Raw genomic sequence first — 23641 nt, 5'->3', positions numbered from 1 at the left:
GAGGAGTGGGGAATCAAACCCGGTTCTCCCAGATTAGAGTCCGCGCACTTAACCACTACAACAAACTGGCTCATACAGTTACAGTTCCAGACATCCAGCTAACGATCCAGCAATCATTAGTTTTACCCAGATTTATGAAGTTCTAGATAGTAATTTTTTTACTATTCCTCAAATATTCTTCCCTAATCTAATTACCTGAAGAGAAACTATTGTCAGACAAATCAGATGCATGTGCCAGGGAAAAAGTAATTTCAAGTCAATTGCTATTAAGTATTTGTACTGAATTGGCTAGGAAATAGATAAAAGACTCTAAAATATATGTATACAAATGAACCAATGGTTATGTATGTGTGAAAACTAATAAATATATATATTTTTAAAAAGTATATGAACTGAATCTAATGCTGTGGTACTTATAATTAAAATTTACACTTTGAAATGAGGCAACATACCATGCAGGGTCATTCTGCAGTGGATGTTAAAAATGTACTGCAATTTATTTTGTTGCTAAGATGAAGAAGCAATATACCTTTCCAGGCAGGGAAGACATCTGACTCCAAAAGAGCATAGACTTGTCTTTGGCACTGGTCCTTGCCAAGCTTCTACGCACTGGGTTAAGAAAGCACATCTTCACAAATAGCCATGAAGTGTTAACGTTTCCATTTATACATTCTGCAACAGTACAGCATTATTTAGATGTCTCTTTATGTGTTAGAAGCCCAAACCCATTAAATCCACCATTACAAGGAGATCCAATTTATGGCGTTATCGTGATTTACTGCTGCAAAAGCCCGACACCGAGATGCACAGTCAGCAAGCCCCTGCCCCCCCCCCCACATCTTCAGTCATAGAAATTATGACTTACAGAGTTCATTAAAAAGTGGCAAAAATAAGAATACCTGTTTAGCCGCTATATTTCATGTGGCTTGTCGCTATATTACCATTACCATCTTTCATTTCTGTTAGAAGGAAGTACTATTACATGGGAATTTACTATTAGGTAACTGTGATAATCTATTAATTCCCGTAGCTCTGAAACTCTAAATTTCCCTGAAAGCCCCAAATTTATGTAAATACAACAGAATGTAGCTCTGCTGTATGGACTGACCATCAGTGTAGGTCTGTACTATACACATACGAAACTTTATTAGACAATTCTAGATCTTACTGATATTCCTATTCTCCCGAGAGCTTCCCATAAATTTGGTCATGTTCAAATACCCTACACAGCTCCATGTTCACCAAAAGACAGCAGAATCTTACTCCAGTGTCTTTGCTTTGCTTAAAGTTTTAAATACCTCTGGTTCATGCACTTCCCAGTGCTATATAATCTGAATATTTGAAAAACAGCATGTACTAGCCCAGATATAGGCAAGCTTTCCCCGGAAGGGCCATATCTGCAATGGAATAATTCACACCAATATTTTTCTTTCTTTTTTGTACAAAGAAAGAAAGAAAAGGATTGCATTTCAGAACATGATATATAGGGAGGCATCTACAGGGAGCATGAAATATGAACTTAGACAAAGTGTCCACCTATATTTATTTGCTTTCTTTTAAAAGTTGCCACAGGACAGACGTGCATGACAGAAGTTCAGTCCCTATTGTATAGGCTCAGCTTTCTTGGCAAGAGCATCACTGCAGCTTTCATGATTTAAATCAAAAGAACAATGAGCTTCTATGAAGATAGCTCAATATCTCACTTGCCAAAGCAGGGTATTTCATCAAGTTCCAAAACTCTGGGACAGGTTAATTAAGAAACCAAACAATCCTTTTACAGTCACAGCATATGGAAAATGTTATACCTCTTGAAGGAAGTCTTTCACATTTCTTTTCTGTTAAGACACAGTTCAAATTTGCATGCCCCAAATTAAGTGTCCTACATGATATGGATTTGTGGAACAGTTTCTTGTGAGGGTTCTAGAATAAGGAATATCAATGACCCATACAGGACAATTCTAGCCAATGGCTGGAAGCATTTGGCACTGTTTCATAATTATAAACCTTAACATCTTGTTCTTACTGCTATTGCTGTAACTATTTATATTCCTGATCTATACATACAATATTTCACAGATGCTTTTTGATTGACTTGAATCTTAACTATATAAAAATAAACCTAACCAGAAAGAACAACTTGAGAATATTTGCTATAGTTTTTCCTCCTCTGCCAAAATCAAGCCCAAGTATGTGTTCATGTATGCAAAAACTCTCAAAAAATATCCTGCTCCGGAAATATCACCACTAGCCCAGTGTAATCAGGGGCACTCAAAACACCTGTCAAACGAAACGAACTTGGCAACAAAAGGATACAGATCAAAGTGAAGGTCCGACACGAAACACGAAGGCATATCAGACAGCCGTACCATCTGTACAAATTTCAATGCAGGACTATAATAAAGGAAAACCTGAAAGGCATTTAGTTGAAAAAGTTATTTTGATATTATTTTGTTTATCTGAAACACGTTATTAATTCTTCTAACCAAAATATGGGACAGAAGTTCTGTAAGTTATGGCTGGGATCTAAAATATCAGCAATGCACAGTGCCCCCTCCCGGTAGGAGCCCACAGCACAGCTTGAAAACCTCTGTCTTGGAAGTCAGGAGGCTTTCCAAAGCAGCACCCTGAGTAGTAGTAGGGACCACTGCTGGAAATAGGTGGGAAATGCCAACTGCAATACAGACCGAGAAAGATCAAGTGCACGCTTTTACCTTAGGCAAGCGAGCATTCGTACTCTTTGTCCGTTCAGTTTTGTCAAAATACAAAGTACTGAATAGCCTTCCCGCTGTAGTACTTCTTATACAGAAATCTGGAAAGGTAATTTCAGAGCCAAACTGAAAGACAGAGTATTTAGAGGAAAATAAATGCAAAAGCCAGAACTTAAAAAAAAATTATTCATTAAAGCAAAACCTTAAAAAGAAACTAAAAAAATTAAAATAAATCATTACAGTAATAAAAACAAAGGTAAGTATAAGGTGCATTTCTAGGACAGCAGAGCAAAGCTCCCTCTAAGCTCTGGAGTCTTGTGAGCAAAAATTCTACTTAGTGGGCTACTGGCATTAAAGTTGTGAGTGAGAGATTTGGCTACTGCATAAATTCGTTTGCTCTGGAACCATCCCTCCTGAGCTAAGACAAAAATTTGTGAGCTGGAGGCTAAAAAACTGTGAGCTAGCTCACACTAACTCAGATTAGAGGGAACACTGCAGCAGAAGTAGTTTTTTTTCCTCCTCATTAACATTTTATTGGTAGGATTAAAACAATAAAACAAATATAACAGTAAAAATATACAAAGGTCATATGAACAGTTATACATTCAAACCAACACACTAATTACAAAAAAGTAAGCTTTAAAGAATGATACATTCTTCAATAAATCTTTGAACAAAGTGACTTATTTTAGCCTCAATTTGTAATTGATGCCTGTACTGTTTGTTGCTTTAGATACAACCAAGTGTCTTCTGCCCTCAAGAATATCTGTAGACATTCAATGATATATCTAACCATATTAAACACAAAGTACTACCCACAAATCAAGTTTTACCAAAGCCTACTTACTGTACTTTATTTGAACCATTAAAAAATCCTCACAACCATTTAACATAGTTATCCCAGGATACTGAAATAATATTTTTGTCTGATAGAGCTTCTAAAATTGGCAACCATTTGGCTTCGAACCCAAAATGTACGACGTTCCTTTTATTTCTGTTAACTTTATCAGTGATGCTTTCCATAATGAACTGATTCCACAGCTTCTTGTACCAAGTTTGAATGTTAGGGGTAGTTTTAAGGAGAGTCACAAGCTCGTTCTTGAATATGTGCTCAAGTTGGTATTGAATGGGTTGAGTTGCAAGTTTTCCCATCTATCATTTACCCATCAAATGGCCTGAGGGTTTGGGGAGCATATAAATAAGGTCAGAACGTGTTGCCTAATTTTCACCTCCCGCTACTTTTGTTCACAATTTTCCCCCCTGCCCCCAAATCTCCAGATGTGGGGAATAAGAGAGGACGACACCTCTGTCTATTTCATAATCATCTTTTTGTTCCTCCTCCTCTCTTATTTCCAGTTGTTCATACCAGTCGCAATATAGTACCTTTTGCTCCCATATCTGAATCCTTCCTCTCCATAGTTCTCTTGGATCAATACTATTGTTTAGGTTTTCAGGAGCCACAATATGTGCAGACAGATAATCGGCAATTTTCTGCCAACTATGAAAAGAAGAAAACATGAATGAGTGGGGGATCTTTCACTCAGTCTCCATAACTCTCTGAGTGATAAGCTGATTTATAAAAAAGTTAATTTAAGCAAATTATTTCCCCACAAATAATGGTTAATTTCTTTCAGGAACAGGCTAACTGCAAAGGGGTAATAATGAAGAGCATAAAATTTATTTAGTTATTCTTGCATCTGCCACAACCCAAGCAACACATCCTACTATCACCCTCTCTTGAAACACGAATGAGCCTGACAGGGACTTCATTAGCATCTTAAGCAGAGATACAGCCTTCTGAACACCCTTAGAATGGTATAGCTCTGTTCAGGATTGAACTGTAAAAGCAGAAAGCTTTTAGAAAGCAAACATAGTACCGTATTTTCCGGCGTATAAGACGACCCCCAACTTTTCCAGTTAAAATATAGAGTTTGGGATATACTTGTTTTGTTTTTCGGTTGTTTGCTACGCTCAAAGCGCAGCATGTACAACTGAAAACGATAGAAAGACCAGAGTATCGTATTTACCGGCGTATAAGATGACCCCCCATTTCTGAGAAGATTTCCCTGAGTTAAAAAGTAGTCTTATACACCAGAAAATACAGTACTTAAATCCAGTTTAATGTAACAAATTATGTCCAACACATACACTTTGTTCAAAGATCTAAGTAGCAAGCATTTAATGTTTGTTTGTTTTTTTAAATAAAAGGCTTAGACTCACCGTCAATGTTCCCTCTAAGCTGAGTTAATGTGAGCTAGCTCACAGTTTTTTAGCCTCCGGCTCACATATTTTTGTCTTAGCTCAGGAAAGATGGCTCCAGAACAAACTAATTTAGCAGTAGCCAAATCGCTCGCTCACAACTTTAATGCCAGTAGCTCACAAAGTAGAATTTCTGCCCACAATAGTTTGGAGCTTAGAGGGAGCATTGCTCACCGTACCAATTTGCATCCACAAGATGTCGTTCAAAAGCCCATGACTGGTAGGCATTCATATGCCTTCATTGTGCCAAAGTTTCTCAGTGAGTTTCAGATTTAAATCTATGGCCTCACCAATCTACCTGTGAATTCAAAGTTCCCCAATTCCTCAGGGAAAAAGCCAAAGGTAGCTTGAGGGGGCCACAAAATCTGTTACCTGCTCAGGCCCAATTTGACATCAGAGCACACTACCTCTTGCTGCCAAACACTCACAGCCTCATATGGTGTTATCCCGACAGAATTGTATAAATGAAAATATAAATCTAAGCAGAGATGAATGTCAACAGGAAGAAAGATAAGCTAATATTTTCTTGTTAGCCAAAATATGGACATTTTGAAAGTATGCTACTTTTGTTTTCTCCTTTGGCATTTTTAAAAAGAGTCTACTGAAACAGGATATTGTGGGAGCAATACTAGGCGGGTCTTTTAAGAAATAAGCCCCATTTCATTCAAACTCCCAGGGAAGTGTTTTTACATGAATACCTGAAGCTGCCTTACACTGAATCAGACTGATGGTCTATCAACGTCAGTATTCTCTATTTAGACTGGAAGCGCTCTCAGGTGAAGGCCTTTCACATCACCTGCTACCTAACTGGAAACATTAGGGATTGAACCTGGGACCTTCTGCATGCTAAGCAGATGCTCTTATGACCCCCCTTTTTAATGGAGTGCAGCCTTTATTAATTTCATTTATGAAATATTGTTTTACATAAAGCAACACAATTAAACAGGTCTCTTCTTGGATATGGATAACACAACTCACGTCTTGCCTTCCTTTGCTACAATAGTGATTTTCGCTGCATGCCATTCTCTCAGATGTTTCAAGGCACCAATAACTGGTAAACAGTCATTTAACCTTGGGGCATCTCTTTCCGAAGACTGCAATATTACATCAACCATTGCTCTTCCTGTAGAGACAATTTATCACACACACACATAGGTACTCAAGCACTTCAAATTGGAAAAGGAATAACTCAGTTTCAAGCAACAGACACACAGATGTTGGTTTATCACAAATCAACCACTGAGCAATTTAGGCACAAGATTTGTCAGAATTGATAAGTACATTCTCCGTCTCTGTGACATCTATTTGCAAAACATGCAAGTCTAGCGATATGTTTAAGAGACAATCTCACTTTGCTGTCAAACCTTCCCTGTTATTTTCCACCTTTTCTCTAAAAGTTGCTATCCTTTATTCCCCCCTCTTAAAAAACAACCTTGTTTCCTAATTTGTGTTAAAAATCATATGACCCATGATATCAAACACCACTCTAAAGCCAATGTTTACCTTACTCCGCCTCTTCAGCATGCACCTTTCCCCCTTTTAGGGGCCTTTAGAACAAACTACTTATTACCTTACAGCACATATTTTTATATAAAATCTCCATGTTGTAGACAGCAAAAGCCATCTTTCTTTTCTGTATATTGCATGGCTCTCTGAGCCTGCCTGAAGATTCACTGGTAATATTTAAAAGATTCTTCTTGTCTTTGCAATCTAGATTTTGTTTCTATTACATCTCACACTTTATGTTACCTCATGACCCTCCTTCCACCCCTCTAATGCTTTCAGCCATCTGTAAATGGTATAATTATCTCCCATATTATACCCTTCAAACAAACAGAATCTTCACCTTCTGGAACCCATCTACAAAGTCACCTTCATAGCCATAGCTAAGTGCTGACATAATTTATGTTATGATGCCCAATATCTATTATTCTACTTCTTCTCTTTACTTGTTTGCCAGATACTAAATGTGATATGGAAGGTTGTTGCCATTTTAGTCACAGACTACGAAATATACAAAATAAATAAGGTAAAGGAACAACATCAGACAGTGACAGTATTAGACTTTCTGGTAATACAGAATGGATTAAATGTGGAACAGACAACATACAAAGCTACTCAAATAAAAGTTCACACATTGAATTGCAGAATGAGTGACATGGGGTGGAAATCTTTCCAATGCTATATTTTTCCGTGGAAAATTTTTAACCCCACATACGAACATATAGCCTGTTTGTCAGTGCTGCTGTGCTATGAATCAATTACATTACATTAGATGGGCTAAATGCAGAATACAAAGTATGGACAAACCCCAGTGCATATAGTCCAGGCCTGTACATAATGTATTTGCCTACTTTTGCTAACATTATTTAGAGATTTAAATTATTTATTTAAATTCCAATTGGAAATTTTTCTGATTTAAATATTCCTGGAAAACCCATCACTGATCATGACATACATTTTAAATACAACAGCACAAAGAGCGGGGGGGGGGGGGGGGGGGGAACGGACGACATTTTTACAAAAGATGAGAAAATACAGACTTTCCATTTTCCAAAAACTATTACCAGGAGCAGGAAGCTTGTCTGCTAACTGATGTATATTCTCAGCAGATTCTTCATAGAGTCTAAAATTCAAAATATATATATATTGGAAATAAGTGAGCATTTTTCCAGCTCTAACATATTCAAAGCATTATGCAGTCCAAACACCAGAATTGCAACAGACCAAGAAAACAGATCTAAATTAACTTCTGAGAGAAGTTTGTTTATTTTTTTCAAAAATCATCTCTCTCCTCAATTACAATGGAAGATGCCATCATGAGAGATAAAATATTAAACTTCTCAAGACCTCAAGAACAAGCATTGTTGAAACATCAGAACAGCAGCACTTCATATCAAAACACCTCCTCCAAAATAGTAAGTACAAATATCAAAGCACAGTCCAAAGCCCAAAGAGCCCAATCAAAGAGGGGTCACTGGAATAAAAGTGCCTTAAAACGGTAAAGGTTCCCTTGCTTGAAAGCCAGTCAAGTCCGACTCTAGGGTTGCGGTGCTCATCTCCGTTTCAAAGCCGAAGAGCCAGCGCTGTCCGAAGACGTTTCCGTGGTCATGTGGCCGGCATGACTAAACAGCAAGGCGCACGGAATGCTGTGACCTTCCCACCGAAGTGGTACCTATTTATCTACTTGCAATTTCTTGCTTTCGAACTGCTAGGTTGGCAGGAGCTGGAACTAGAGATGGGAGCTCACTCCATCATGCGGCACCCGGGTCTCGAACTGCTGAACTACTGACCTTCCACAGCCTGCCTTACAGGATCTGAAAAATCTAACCGCAGAAGGTGCTCTTTGCTGAGGTAGTTTTGTTGACGGGTGAATTGCAACACTCACAATTCCTCCCCCCCCCCCACCTTGATGTGCACTTTCTCACCCCCTACCCCTCGCCAGTTCATAAGCTGGCGGTCTGCATAGTGGAGTGGTTTCCCCTTTCTTCTCCTTCATACTTCAGAGAACACACAAATCAAGCACTCTACAACAATGCCCAATCATGTGGCGAACTTGCTTGATTTTTGCCCCCTCAAAGGAGAAAGAACAATCACGTATGGCCGCAGCACAATCAGTTACTGTTATGAAGGAACACCTAGCTCTTAGGGGATAGCTGCTTCTGCAAAATATGGGCCGTTTTCTCTCCCCCTCAGAACTCTCCTCTCCTCCGAAGCCTGTGTCCTTCGTAGCAAGGCTCCACTGCCCCAAGACAGAGTAACGTCAACAGCAGAACAAGAGTAAGAGTACAATTCCGTCCAATCACATTCTTCCCTTCAAGAGACTCTTTAAAAACCTGACTTCATAAATAATGTATTACAACTGCACGCAACGGATAGTTGAATCATGTTATTGGTTAACAGCAGAGCTATTCCCTGGGGCAAGTCTGAACCTGATATTGGAAAAAAATGTGTGCTAGCAGATAAAAACCATACCGAGTCACAGCCAACTGATGAAGACCCCATGGAGCAGAGGTGTCAAATTCATTTGTTACGAGAGCTGGATCTGAAACAAATGTCACTTTGTCGGGCCGAGCCATGTGTGCCCTAAATCGTAATGCCAGGTAGTGGAGATATAAACTATATAAAGGGCAGCAGCTGGTAAGTTCCGAGTTCGTGTACCCTCACTGAAAGGCCCCCTGGGCTGGGAAGTGGGTGCAGAGGAAAACGCATATGGACGGACTGGAGAGCCGGTGGTGCAGCACTGGGCAGACGCTCCCACGCTGCTTGACTGCTGCAGACGAGATTGTTCCATCATGCTGAAGCTACAATTGGAGTGGCTCCTCCCACTCCCCGTGAACAGTTTCCTGTTCCTTCCCTCGCACTAGTTGCTCACAGCCCCCTGGGCTTAGGGTTTGACTCCCATGCTTCAAAGCAAGAGACAGAGGTGGTTTGCTATTGCCTGCCTCTGTGTAGCGACCCTGGATTTCTCAGGTGGTCTCCCATCCAAGTACGAGCCAGGACCAAACTTGCTTAGCTTCTGTGATCTGATGAAATTGGGCTAGCCTGGGCCATCTAGTAAAGGTAAAGGGTCCCTTGCTCGAAAGCCAGTCGAATCCGACTCTAGGGTTGTGGTGCTCATCTCCGTTTCAAAGCCGAAGAGCCAGCGCTGTCCGAAGACATTTCCGTGGTCATGTGGCCGGCATGACTAAACACCAAGGCGCACGGAACGCTGTTACCTTCCCACTGAAGTGGTACCTATTTATCTACTTGCAATTTCTTGCTTTCGAACTGCTAGGTTGGCAGGAGCTGGAAGTAGAGACGGGAGCTCATTCCGTCCTGCGGCACTCGGGTCTCGAACCGCTGAACTACCGACCTTCCACAGCCTGCAGTTCAGCGTCTTAACCACTTGAGCCACCGCAGCTCCTTGGGCCATCTAAGCCAAGGTAAAAAATGTATACAAAATATTAAACACGCGATAGGACTGCCAGATCCTTTATGGCGGGGGGGGGGGGGGGGGGAGTGTACATTACCCTTCATAAGCACTTTCAGGTTTGTTACTACACCTGAAAGGTTAAAGAGATAACTGCCGTATTGATTGCTATGATTCCAAGATTGACTGACTGGCTCCCCCTTGTGTTGGCATTTATATTTTTGCTACTAAAAGCAGCCGCCAAATAATACGGAGATATTCAGGATGGCCCTACTGATAGCCACCAACACTTATATGGATCTTGACATACTTCACTTTCTGCCAGTTCAAACACTACATAAGTTATTGAGAAGCCAGATACTTAGAAGATAACAACAGATTAGTAACTGGATAAATAACAGGCAGCAGAAGGTAAGTGTATGAAGATAAGTGCGGTGTGCGGTATAGGGGGGTAGTGTGTTGGATTTGGATCTTAGAGACCCAGGTTTGAAACCCCACTCTGCCATGACAGCTTGCTCGGTGACCTTTGGTTTGTAATGCAACCTCAGGCTAACCTACTTCAGTGGTCGTTGAATGGACGAGAAAAGAAAGATGTAAGCCATTTTGGGCCCCACTGGGGAGAAAGGCCAGGAACCAATAAGCAAAATACGCAGTTCTCATAACTGGAGGGAAGTAAGTGATGGGACACCCCCAGGGACCTGTAGGCTCTCAGGTATGTGGGTTTTTTTCTTAAGCAATCTGGAATGGGGCAAAAAGTGAGGTATAAAATTTTGTATATGGCACTACATTATCTGCAGCCAAAGCAAGATGGAAAGCCTTTCTTCAGACAGGGAGAATGGGCAACAATGCAGCAAATGAGACACAGGGGAAATAAATGTAAAGTTATGACACATAGATGGAGTAGAGGCAAACCAGGGAAAAGACCCTGAAAATGACACGTCAGTGAGTAGCAGAAACAAACAAACAAAAAAATGTATTCAATTTTATGAATTATTAGAAAAACAATGGAAAATAAAACTAGCAAGTAACACGTATTGTCGCATTTGAAATATTGTGGTTCTGGTAGCTCCATCTCGAGAGAATATTACAGAGTAGCAAATTATGTAGAAATATGCAACCAAAATGATCAAGGAGCTGGGCATTTTCCTTACAAAAAATACAAGGTTTGGGGCTGTTTAGTTAAAAAAACAATTAAGGGGAGGGGGAGAGGACATACAGCAGCTATTCATAAAGCCATGCAAAGTACTGAAAATTTACAGACAGAATTGTTTTGCCCTTTATTACTAGAACTTGTGTTCACACAGTTAAATGGATTCAGGACACGTACCACGAAACTGACACATGGAACTCACTGCCACAACATGTAGAGATGGCCGCTAGCACAGGTTTTAAAAGAGACAAATTCAGGGAGGCTAAAAGTGCCATCCTAAGAAGAGCAAAGTCAATGGGATTAGAACTGCCCAGTCCACCTAACAATCACTATTAACCACGACGACTGTATGAAAATTCCATGGCTCAGAAGCAATGTGTCAAAACAGGACAGCCAACACATGAACTGGATGAAGCTTTGGCTGAATAAAGTAGGGCCTTTCCCATTTTCTCAAAAAGGTGTGATGTATGCTGTACTTAGAACTGTTTATGTGCCGCCATTTTTGTAGCCATATGGATTGTCTTAATGCTTCATGGCTACATTGAATCATCCTATGGGATCCTGCTTAAAAGGATATGACTTATAATTAACAAACTGGATCTATTTTATTGTAATTTTATCTAATGAATTGCTTATCTGCTATAACATTGTGTAAGCTATCCTGAGCCTGCTTCGGCGGGGAGGGCGGGATACAAGTTGAATAAACTAAACTAAACCTGCACACAGCACACCTTCGCAAACTAGGCCATGGACTGAAGGCCTTGGACGGGGAGCTGCTCATACAACACTCTCAGACTCCTTTTACAATCCCTGTTCTGCTCTAATAAGAAAAGCAGTTTATCGCACGCAAACATGCCTTCTCCTCCCTGATCCCATGACCAGTCATTTCCCTCTCCTCCCCATTGTCAGCAAGCTGCCAAAGAACTCTGTGTAACCTTTGTACACCCATCTCTGCCCTCCCTGGCTTCCCCCCAACCCCACTGCGCATGTATGCTACCAGCAGTCTGCAATCTGCATTCCTTTCTATGTACGCTAATACTGCTGTTGCAGTAGTTATCTGCAAGGTCAACAGGTGTGGAGTTGGAGTTGTGTCTTCGCGTATGGTATAATGAGCTAGGTCATGAGAAGCTAGTAATTGTTTATCTTTTAGAACCGTTTCACTTCCCAGGCTTTCGGCGCGAGTTTTGGAAGCACCCGTGGAAGCGGGAACCATGATTATTGGTTATTGCATTTTATGAATTCGTTTATTAACTGGTGCCCTGCATTTCCTGACCATTCCAAACAGTTTCCTGTGTACAAGCTTTCTTCATTACTTCAATAAATACTACTTTGATATAAACGTGTATTCAATTGAACGTGTGGAGGATTCGGACACCCATTTAGTACAGGTAAGTGCTGTAGTAGTTCAGGTGCTGGATTAGGATCTGGGAGACCCGGGTTTGTACCCTCACTCTGCCACGGAAGCTTGCTGGGTGACCGTGGCCAGTCAGCCCAGCCTACTTCACAGAGTTGTTGTGAGGATAAAATGAAGGGAGAGGAGAATGAGGAGGATAAAATGAAGGAGAGGAGAATGAGGAGGATAAAATGAAGGAGAGGAGAATGAGGAGGATAAAATGAAGGGAGAGGAGAATGAGGAGGATAAAATGAAGGAAGAGGAGAATGATGCATCCCCGCTGGAGAGAACAGCAGAGTATAAACAAATAAATAGGAACAAAAAACCTCTAGCTTTAAATATATGCTGATGGGGCCTGAACTGTCCGAGAATGAGAAGGCAGGAGATGCTGGGACTTGTGGTGGTCAGCTTGATGAAAATGTCAACTCTGTGTGAGGCAGCAGTGAGAAAGGCAAACATGCTGGAGATTATTAGGGAAAGGAGTGAAAACAAAATGGCCAATATTATAATACCTCTTCACTCTGCTCAACAGTACGCCTACCTGGCAGTGGATCTCTCATCACAAGGCATAATCTCCAAGCCTCTGAAGTCACCAATGAAAAAAATGTTAATTTCCACAATTCTGGTTCTTAAATTGCACTGGTATTGGTAAATCAGTAGATAAATACAGCAATTTCAAAGTTGTCAACTTACTCAGTCACTGACATGGCTTCTCTGCTATTACTGTCTTCCTTATCAATATTTTGATCACCACCGAGGCATTCTTCAATATATCTTCGAACAGAGTCGTTGCTTTGATCTGCCAGTAGGTCAAAGCTGATCTCTTCCCAGTCAGTACTACAGAACTATTGAATTAAAAATAAAATTCCATAAGGTCAAGTTTACACCAACATTTTGGATAATTATGTGACTAGATAACCCACGACCTACCTGATAAAATCCACATATTGACTGAATTGCAAAATACCATTCCCTCACATCTGGAGCGCCAGCAAGTGAACATGCTAAAAGAGAAATAGAGGCCCATTACCATACAGAAAACACACACAGAAAAGGGGGGGAAAAAAAGAAATGCTTAGCTCTCATTTCTTTCTCCAGAGATGCTGGATACATCTCATTGGTTGAACTAGACATTCAGGGACTCAAACAATGTGTCAGATGCAGAAAACTGCTCCCTTTTTGTTACATTAAAACACTGATAACTAAAAAAAATACAATATTATTTTTGGTAAGTGTCATGGCTGCCTGCATCCTTCACTATCCCTTCTTACTTCCCTGTAGTCACACCTCCTAAGTGCTCACATGAAAAAGGTTTCCTTGCTTGCTCAGATTCCATATCTGTACTCATAGTATTTCCAGCAACATGATGTCGTGAACTTTGCAAAGCATAATTTGGTTTCTCGGAATAATATTTCGTTATTTCAAACACAACCCCCAAAATATTTAAAAACAGAAAGATTTTCTTTCAGCCTGACAAACAACAGCCTATCAGTAAACGCGAAGGAGGAGGAGAGCTGGATTTATACCCCATCCTTCACTCAAGTCTCAGAGCTTCTTACGGTCTCCTTCCCTTCTCTCCACAACAGACACCCTCAACATCAACAATATATATATTTTAGCACCCTGTTTTCTTACTGGTATACATAGACACATGAAGTTGCCTTTTACTGAACCAGACCGTTGGCTCATCAAGCATTTTCCACTTAGTCTGGCTGCATTTCTCCAGGGTCTTAGGTCTACTTTCACATCACCTACTGCCTGGTCCTTTCAACTGGAGAGGCCAAGGATTGAACCTGGAACCTTCTGCATGACAAGCAGAAGCTCTGCCACCATACTGTGTTGTTTTACTCCATGTTGTCTGATAATTTTCTTACATTACTAAATGCTAATGAAGAGATTCATTATGGTGTTACCTTTTGCAAACCAGAATCCACTTGATCAGCTGCAAAAAGTGCCCTCTGTTGGTAAACAATGATATACAGAAACTGCAAATAGTGAAGTCAAAGCCAATTAAAAGTGAGAGGAAGAGTAATGTCACAGACTCAATTTCTTGTACTTCAATTGACTTTTGACCCTACTATTTCAATTTTTTTAAAGGGTGGAGGAAATGAACAAGTGCCAGCTGAAGGGATTCCACAAAATGAGGGACATTATGCATCTGGAATGGACTAACTGTATGCCATATAAGATCTGTTAGCCTTTCACATGCTACAAGGCTTTCTTATTTTGCTATAACAGACTAACATAGATAACTTGTAGATTTTATTACTATTTGATGCTTCACTTACCAGGGAACTGTTCAAGTTCTGCATTTACAGAGGCATTACAGTTTATCTCCAGTAAGTCATAAATACCGGCAGCTGTCAAACCTGAAAAATATAAATTTATGCTTATGTTCATTGAAACATCAGATGAACAAAAGTCTGTACATTCAAACCATTAATGTCCAGCAGCATGCATGCTCATGTATTGGGACTTAGTTTCATCTATTCTTATTGCATATCCAATTCAATTAGTATTCAAGATCAGCCAATGCTTATTGTATAGACTGAAGGACTGAGCCCCGACATGATTTAAAAGCCACAGACCCAGGCCTCATAAAGAATGAATTAGGTGGTACCCTTATGTCTGGGCTGTACCACTTTAGAGTGCACACAAGGCTTCACATGATCGAAAGACCTTCTGTACAAAAAATTTCCTGCACACAGAAAGCTAACATCTCAGGTAGAAGAGTACTGACATGCTAGTTTGCTATGAGTAAGGAACTTTTGAAGGAACATTCAGTCATGCAAGTCTTACTGGTTCAGCTATGACACACATAGAACAGGGTCGATATCTCCTACACATCTGCATAGTCATATTCATCACACCTGAAAAAAACAGACCCTATCCCACAAAAGCCTCTGCTAGGATTAAAAATGTGTTAGTGTTATTAAGAGGCAACAAGATTTCTGTCTGCTCTTGTTGAAACACACTGACTGTTCTGGAACTCTACAAACAAATACAATAGATGTTGTTGATCCAGCACAAGTTTTTATCGACTATAAACCATTTCTTCAAATTCTGTGATGGGCTTCTTACTACCCATAACTGTAGTTGGCTGTAACAAAATAAAACAAAAGCATCTTAGACAAAGCAAATGTTGTTAGTTTTTAAGGTGCCGCTGGACTTCAGTTTTATTTTTCTCTCTATAGTGCCATTTTGCATAATGCCTGTTACCGAAAATGTGTGCACAGAGGGGGTCCACTGGTTCTATCTAGAGATGTGAAGGCCCGGAAAAAAACCGGAAAAATTCGGGGAAAAAACAGCTTTTTTCCCGTTTTTTTCCTGCAGGCTTTTTTTGTTTTTTTCCAAAAAATTGGAAAAATTGAAAAAAGAAAAGAAAAAAAAAGTTTATGGCTGAGGACAATTAAGTCCTAGGTTACAAACTGAACTCTCCAATGCAAGAACAAGATGCATTTCTTCCTTTAGGAGGTGCGATTGTCAGAAGAAAATAAAAAAGTTTCAGTTTTGTTTTTGCATGTGGGTGGGTATTCTGTTTGTAATAATTGTTTGGATACACTATATTTTTAATATGCTAGTTGTGATAATTTCATGCCAAGTAAAAATGTCCATAGTCATATTTTATGTTCCTAAAGTAACAGAATGACTTTCAATCTAGAAAAGACAAAAGAAATGCTAATGTAGCATTTTTTTCAATTTCCCCAAAAATTTCCGTTTTCCCCCCGAAAAAAACTGGGGGGAAAAGGTTTTTTTTTCTGAGCTTCAAAATTTCCGGAAATTTTACATCCCTAGTTCTATCTGAAAAGGCAGGAAATACTTAAGGTTTAAGAAATACACAAACCCGTCTGCTGGAATAACATCTTGTTAGCCTTTTAAGATGTCACAGCCCTGACCTGGATGGCCCAAGCTAGCCCAATCTCCTCAGATCTTGGAACCTAAGCAGTTTCAGCCCTGCTTAGGACTTGGTCAGGAGACCACCAAGAAAAGTCCAGGGTTGCTATGCAATGGCAGGCAATGGCAAACTGCCTCTGCTCATCTCCTGACTTGAAAATAGGGTTGCCAGGTCCCCCCCCTGGCCACCAGCGGGAGGAGTGGGGGGGGGGCTAGGATTGCCCAATCCAGTTTGGGAGATCCCTGGAGATTTGGAGGTAGAGCCAGGGGAGGACAGGGACCTCAGTGGGATACAATGCCCTAGAGGCCACCCTCCAAAGCACCCATTCCCCCCAGGGGAACTAATTTCTGTAGCCTGGAGATGAGCTGTAATCCCAGGAGATCCCCGGGTTGCAAACCCTACGGGGTTGGTACAAAAGAGCAAGAGCCCAGTAGCACCTTAAAGACTAACAAAATATTTGTAGTAGGGTAGGAGCTTTTGTGAGTCACTGCTCATTTCTTCAGATATCTGAAGAGGTGAGCAGTGACTCAAAAAGCTCAGGTTTTTTTGCACACTAGGCGAGGACACCTTCTGGCGTCCCCCCCCCCATTTTTAAACATAAATGCATTTTAGGATGAATGCAAAGTTGGGAGCAACTTGAAGGCACTTCACACTCACACACACATGGTTAATGCAAATGCACCACATGGGGTCTTCTCCCTTGCCAGCCCCCTGTAAAGAAACCCTGCTGCTAGTTGCCTTCCTGGTTTGTTTTTAACTTTATGTTGGTTTCCTTGGAGCATTTCTAAAGCAATGTGGCAGGATACAAATGGAATGAACAGACAAAGGTTTCCGAGCATCTCAAAGGATGAAACAGACAGATGCCGGCAGCCTCCATTTCCCAAAAGCTGTCTGGTACAAATGTTGTTAGTCTTTCGGGTGCTCCTGGACTCTTGCTCTTTTTCTACTGCTAGAGAGATACTAACCCGGCTACCCATCTTGGTCTATCTCCATATGGATAATGTACGTCTCTGTAACTTCTTGCCTGATCTGAAGAAGTGAGCGGTGACTCACAAAAAAGCTCCCACCCTGCCAGAAATTTTGTTAGTCTTTAAGGCCCCTGGACTGCAAGAAGATCAAATCAGTCAACCCTAAAGGGAATCAACCCTGACTGTTCCCTGGAAGGCCAGATAATGAAACTGAAGCTCAAATACTTTGGCCACCCAATGAGAAGGGAGCACTCCCTGGAGAAGACCCTGAAGCTGGGAAAGATTGAAGGTCAAAGAAGACGGGGACGGCAAAGGATGAGATGGTTAGACAGTGTCGTAGACAGTGTCCCCTCTAAGCTGAGTTAGTGTGAGCCAGCTCACAGTTTTTTAGCCTCCGGCTCACACATTTTTATCTTAGCTCAGGAAGGATGGCTCCAGAGCAAATTAATTTCCGCAGCAGCCAAATCGCTCGCTCACAACCTGAATGCCAAGAGCTCACAAAGTAGAATTTTTGCTCACAAGACTCCACAGCTTAGAGGGAACATTGGTCATAGGTGCAACGAACATGAAGTCGAGCCAACGTCAGAGGACGGCGGAGGACAGGAGGGCCTGGCGGGGTCTGGTCCATGGGGTCGCGAAGAGTCGGACTCGACTGTGCGACTGAACAACAACAACAACAAAGGCGCTACTGGACTCTCACTCTTTTCTCCTGCTACCTACCGGGCAGACTAACGCGGCTACCCATCTTGATCTACCTGCAAGGGTCGGCTGCGGCTTCAAGGGCACTTCCTACCTCCAAACTGCCACAAGATTCGCGGCTATTTTTCCTGCAACAGACGAACTAACACCGCTTAAACATCCCCCCCACCCGCCCCGGTACCCGGTACCTGCGAACAGACAAGTTTCCCTCAGACAGCCGCTGCTATTCCCCCCCCTCCCCTCCACGCCCCCCATTCCGTCTTGAGGCTTCACCTGAGGGGCCTTCGGGTCCCCCCTCGCCTCGCCAGCTCATGAAGAGAAGGTAGCGGTCCATTGTGGTGGCCCGGCCCGGCCCGCCGCCCCCTCAGCAATCGCCGCCTCCCGTCTTCCTTCGAAAGCCCCGCGCCGCGGCATCAGGCTCCTCCTCCGGCGGAGGAGGCTCTTCCGCTTCCCGCCGCCCGCCCAGGCCGGTGCTGCTGCTGCGGCTAAGGCCGCCCTTCTCTTTCCGCCTCCAGGCCGGGCGACGCTTCCCTCAGAAACGCGGCCGCCTGTTCCCTCGGCCATGTCGAGCTACAGTAAGGCCGCGCAGGTAAGGGCGCCTCCTCTCCCCCTCCGCTCTTCGCCTCGGGGACTCGCCTCGGAAATTGCTGGGCCCCCCCCGGCTGCAATCCCGTGATGTTTACTCGGGAGTAGGCCCCGTTGCCTTCAGTGGGCTCGATACCGAGCGAACAGAGCTTTATTTTTAATTTTTTTTTTAATGCCCCCGATCTAAATTTCGGCGTTGGTATCTGTGTTCGGTACATTTTATCTCTCACATATGTGTGTTAGAGCCCGATGGCACTTCGATACCGAGCGAACAGAGCTTTATTTTTATTTTATTTTTTAATGCCCCCGATTTAAATTTCGGCGTTGGTATCTGTTTTCTGTGCATTTTATCTCTCACTATTATATGTGTGTTAGAGCCCGATGGCACCTTTCAGACCAACAAAGTTTTATATTCAAGGTGTGAGGTTTCCTGTGCAGGCACACTTCTTCAGACGATGACACCTGACGAAGTGTGCATGAATATGAAAGCTCATACCTGAAATAAAACTTTGCTTGTCTTAAAGGTGATAATTTTGTTGCTTTTCCCCTTTTCTACGCCTTTGCGAAGTCAAAAGATCTTCAGTCATTAAGTTGCTGTGTAGGCCCCTATATTGTACTTTAATGCAGCAGCTCTGTTGCACATCTTGTGACTTAGATCTTGTGAGCAGTGTTCCCTCTAAGCTGAGTTAGTGTGAGCTAGCTCACCATTTTTTAGCCTCCAGCTCACACATGTTTTTTTGTCTCAGCTCAGGAAGGATGGCTGTAGAGGAAACTAAGTTATGTAGCAGCCAAATCGCTTGCTCACAACTTTAATGCCAGTAGCTCACAAAGTAGAATTTTTGCTCACAAGACTCCACGGCTTAGAGGGAACATTGCTTGTGAGCAAGGTTATTTTTTAAAAAAACCTCTTAAATTCGTAATTTTCAAAGCATCAGGCAAAATATGATGGGATTTAGGCCATTTTGTTACAGTATATCTGTTTCACTGCATTAACGGCTCTCCGATTCTTTCTCAGCAATGGGCCACATTTGCTCGAACCTGGTATCTCTTGGATGCAAAGATGCAGCCACCTGGAAAAATTGCAGAAATGTGCAAGATCATACTTCAAGGGAAGCATAAGCCTGTGTACCACGCACTAAGTAAGTGGGTCTTATGTGTTCGCAATGTGCTCTCCAACTGGACTGTAGTGCTTGTGTGACATTGCGGCACAGTACTTATGTTTCTGGTATTTTGTATGAATCATTTCATGCTGAGAACCATTAACAATGTTGTTCTGCATAATTAGAGTTCTTAGGTTACAGGTGATCTTATTAACCAAGACCTTTTTTGTTTTTTAAATTAGGTGACCTTGGAGATCATGCTGTCGTAATAAATACAAGGCATATTGCTTTTTCTGGCAATAAATGGGAACAGAAGGTGTACTCGTCACATACTGGGTAAGCGTTTCAGAGTTTTAGGAATACAGATATTGAACAAATTGGTATTTTGGCCAAATATTCGAATACGGTAAACAGCTCACTGAGGCATACAAAGGATTGCATGTCTGTCAAACAAATGGCCAAAATATTGTCAGCTGATTACCTGTTATTTGATTGTGGTCAAATATTTCTGGAAGTCAAGAGTGCCCCTGTGCTTTCCTTTATTATTTATTTGTAGAGTTATTCATTAACATAAGAACATCAGAGAAGCCAATGTTGGATCAGGCCAGTGGCCCATCCAGTCCAACACTCTGTCACACAGTGGACAAAAATACCAGATGCCATCAGGAGATCCAGCAGTGGGGCCAGGACACTAGAAGCCCTCCCACTGTTACTCCCCCCCCCCAAGCACCAAGAATACAGAGCATCACTTGCCCCAGACTGAGAGTTCCTATCTATACCTTGTGGCTAATAACCACTGATGGACCTGTGCTCCATACAGAAGTGTGAGGGAGCTGTTGGGGACAAATCTAGCAAGTTAGCAAAGCTTCTACTCACCACCTGCTGTCAGTGACGTCGGGTTTGGGGGGGGGATTCGAATAAGAAAATTTTCCAATTCAAATTTAAATAATTTCGGTGATGAATTTAAATAATGTCACTGGGATTTGTCCATATTTCATATGCTGCACATAGCATATCTGACATGATTGATTTGCAGCACAGTAATGTTGACATAGATAAACTGGCTATATGTACATATGCGGGCCAGGAAATGTTCCACCTTTGTCATTCAGTACCTTTATTGGCATAGATTAAAATCAAACAAAACCAGTGTTTAAATATACAGAGTACAATCAAAATCAGTCATCTCTCCAGAACTTTAATCTTATATTCCCCGATCCTCATAGCAATCAGAAGAAACCTCACTACTGAATGGATAATATGGGAACACTGATCCAATAAGAGAAGGGAAACAAGTCTCACATCTGGGAGGCTATGTCTGTTATGCAAAATAGGGCTAATTAAGACATCCCGTATTTTGACATAAAATCCACATCGAAGCAAAATATGAGCAATCGATTCTGGTTCCCTACGACTGACTGTCAAATTTTCCATAGAATAATTTGCAACATAGCAACTCTGATAGATAAAAAGACTGTATTTTCATACGTGAGGCAGAAAATTGTCCATGGAAAAATGCAGCATCAGAAAATTTTCTGTCCCACGTCACTGACTAATATAACTTGCCAGCATCTCCATACAGGAACTAACCTTATTAAAAGCTGTCAATACGCTTTTTAAAAGTTTGATCCACAATAACAGTTAACTAAGCTGCTTTTATAAGGAGCAGAAGTATCAAACCTGTATAAAGTATTTTATGTTTGACTTTTTTATTTAAGTATTTATGCTACAGTTCTCCATACAGATATCTTTATTGTTCTAACAAAGTTAATGCTTTACAAAAATTGTCCAGTATTTGATTGCTCACTTGACCATATTTTTATTATTTTTGGATCCATCCAATGCCCAATGCGGTAGCTTATAATTTGTATTGAATTTCTTTTCAAAGTCACCTACAGTAAGCAATAAGCACAGTTACACCCTTCTAAGTCCACTGAAGTCAGTGGTCTTAGAAACTGTGTAACTCTGTGTAACTGTGTAGGACTGAACTGTTTGAAAAGGAAGCTGTGTACTTTTAAAGAAGATAGGAGTGTCAGAAGCTTATATTCAGAATTCAACTTTGTTGGTCTTAGAGGTGCCACTGGACTCAAACTTTGTTCTGTTGCTTCAGACCAACACGGCAACCCACCTGAATCAAAGGTTTAACCATTTACTCTTTTCCCCTCCCAAAGCAAATCATGTTTCTATGCAGAATCATCCCTGTGCTATTGAAGCACTGCCCAGTGGAAGCCATGGTCCATAACCATATCATACCATTGTCCCGAGGGCGAACCTCCCCAGGGCTGGCCTCTGCCGCTCGGGACTCGGGAACTGCCAACCACCCCAGCCCCGACCTCAGCAGCACTTACCGAGGCCTGGAGCCGACCAGCCGCACCAACGCCGTCGTCCCCAGGACCCAAGGAGATGCCTCCGAGGCGCCCGGGCCGGACTCCCAGTGGTGGAGACCCGGCTTCAGAAGGAGATGTCCTGGAACGGGGGGCTGGCCCGGCGCGAGGTCACGCCCTCAGCCCCAAGCTGGCTGAAGGGAGAGAGATGTGAGGAGAGCACAGCTGCTGGGGCTGGAGAGAGGGAACCGGAAGGAGACCGCGCCCCCAGCTCAGCGCCCTAGCCTAAGAAGGGAGGGCGGGGCCAAAGTGGTGGGTGGATGGTGGAACTTCGGGCAGAGCAGGTATCACGGAGCAGGAATAAAAAGGGGAACAGGAACAGAGGCCGAGAAGGATGAAACGGCACTGGCGGCACTAAGGGCGGGAGAGAGAGAAGGAGCAGCCTGAATATGCCAAGGGTGTATGATGAAGGGTGGTGACGTAACCTCCTCCCCTCCCGACTGTCTGAGGTCTCTATGGTTCCCCTCTTCCACTTCCCGGGTGACAGGTTGTGGTGGCTTATAGGTCGGAGCAGCAGGGGACCAGCGACAGTGACGAGGGGTCATCCAGCTCATGTGACAACCATAGTTCTACATGGCAGTGTAGAAATAAGCTACACCCAGGCTGGAACCCTACAGACCTAGTTGGAAACCCCCTGCCCTTCTATGTCTAACACAATTATCTAGTTTCAGCCTGCGCTGAGTTTTCCTTAACTAGCTTTTTCTTTTAAAAGATTGCATACTTGCTTGAAATTAATTTTTCTTTTTTTTTCTTTTTTAATTGCACAGTACTTAAATACTGCTGTAATACTTGCAAGTCATCACTGACTGGGACCTAAAGTGAGAAATAATGTCCTATTTAGAAAACAAACATACACAACTTTGAGGATGGGATAAAGAAATTATTCATTGTATCCTTGAAAAACAGAAAAGCTGTAAACATTCACTTGTTGTTGGCTTTGACTGATGGATGAAACAGAAAAGGAGCTAGAAAATGTTTCCATACTTTTGCTGTCCCCATTCAGTCGTACATTCTGTGTTACAGCCTCAGTTTTAGATTCCTCTGAAAACTGCAGATTAATTTCATTCCAGTCTAAACCCTGCATAGAATTAACTCTGCATAGGATTTGCTGGAAATGCACTAAATGTCCAGGTGATTGCATTCTCAGTTTATAATGTAGTCTCCATACATCCATAACTAAGCTTGAGCTGGCAGTTGTGGGAATGGCTCCAGCAGGGGTCTTTTCCTAGAAAAAGAGTTGGAGGAGCTCATTAACATATGGTATGCTAATGAGCTACTAGGCTATTAGCATAACTCATTAGCATATGCAACGGCCCCTGACATCACCGGAAGTGATGTCAGAAGGGGAAGGAAAAGGGGGGGAGGCATATTCAAAAGCCTCCCCTTCCTTTCCCCAGCCAGCGGGGGGGGGGGGAAGCGAAGAGAGAAGTTTAAACCCCTTCTCACTAGAGTTGGGCCGTAGAAGGAGGAAAGAGGGAAGGAAAGAGAGAGAGTGTAGAGAGAAGGAACGAAGGAGTTAAAGAGAAGGAAAGAGGAAAAGAAAGAAAAGGAAAGAAGGAGGGAAATAAAGAGCGAGAAGGGAAGAAGG

The 23641-nt window shown here is 42.1% G+C and overlaps 2 protein-coding genes across 2 annotated transcripts in view; one reads left to right on the top strand and one right to left on the bottom strand.

Moving 5' to 3' along the window:
- Positions 1-18318, bottom strand: part of MTBP (MDM2 binding protein) — a 56721-nt gene extending 38403 nt beyond the window's left edge. The window contains exons 1-11 of the mRNA XM_015412025.1: positions 18258-18318; positions 14711-14791; positions 13353-13426; positions 13116-13267; positions 7535-7593; positions 5946-6090; positions 5804-5806; positions 4092-4206; positions 2712-2834; positions 2314-2408; positions 530-602 (exon numbers count right to left, since the gene is read on the bottom strand). Of these exons, the coding sequence (XP_015267511.1) occupies positions 530-602; positions 2314-2408; positions 2712-2834; positions 4092-4206; positions 5804-5806; positions 5946-6090; positions 7535-7593; positions 13116-13267; positions 13353-13426; positions 14711-14791; positions 18258-18318 (981 nt within the window). The remainder of the gene's footprint in view (positions 1-529; positions 603-2313; positions 2409-2711; positions 2835-4091; positions 4207-5803; positions 5807-5945; positions 6091-7534; positions 7594-13115; positions 13268-13352; positions 13427-14710; positions 14792-18257) is intronic.
- A 124-nt stretch (positions 18319-18442) lies between these two features.
- The window catches only part of MRPL13 (mitochondrial ribosomal protein L13), a 49397-nt gene continuing 44198 nt past the window's right edge, over positions 18443-23641 (top strand). The window contains exons 1-3 of the mRNA XM_015412028.1: positions 18443-18573; positions 19585-19708; positions 19912-20005. Coding sequence (XP_015267514.1) covers positions 18547-18573; positions 19585-19708; positions 19912-20005 — 245 coding nt within the window. The 5' untranslated portion in view covers positions 18443-18546. The remainder of the gene's footprint in view (positions 18574-19584; positions 19709-19911; positions 20006-23641) is intronic.

The sequence above is a fragment of the Gekko japonicus genome, unplaced genomic scaffold (assembly GCF_001447785.1).
Source record: "Gekko japonicus isolate JY-2015 unplaced genomic scaffold, Gekko_japonicus_V1.1 scaffold906, whole genome shotgun sequence".
NCBI lineage: Eukaryota > Metazoa > Chordata > Lepidosauria > Squamata > Gekkonidae > Gekko > Gekko japonicus.
Note: the sequence above shows the minus strand (reverse complement) of the source record. Positions and strands in the feature narration are given on the sequence as shown.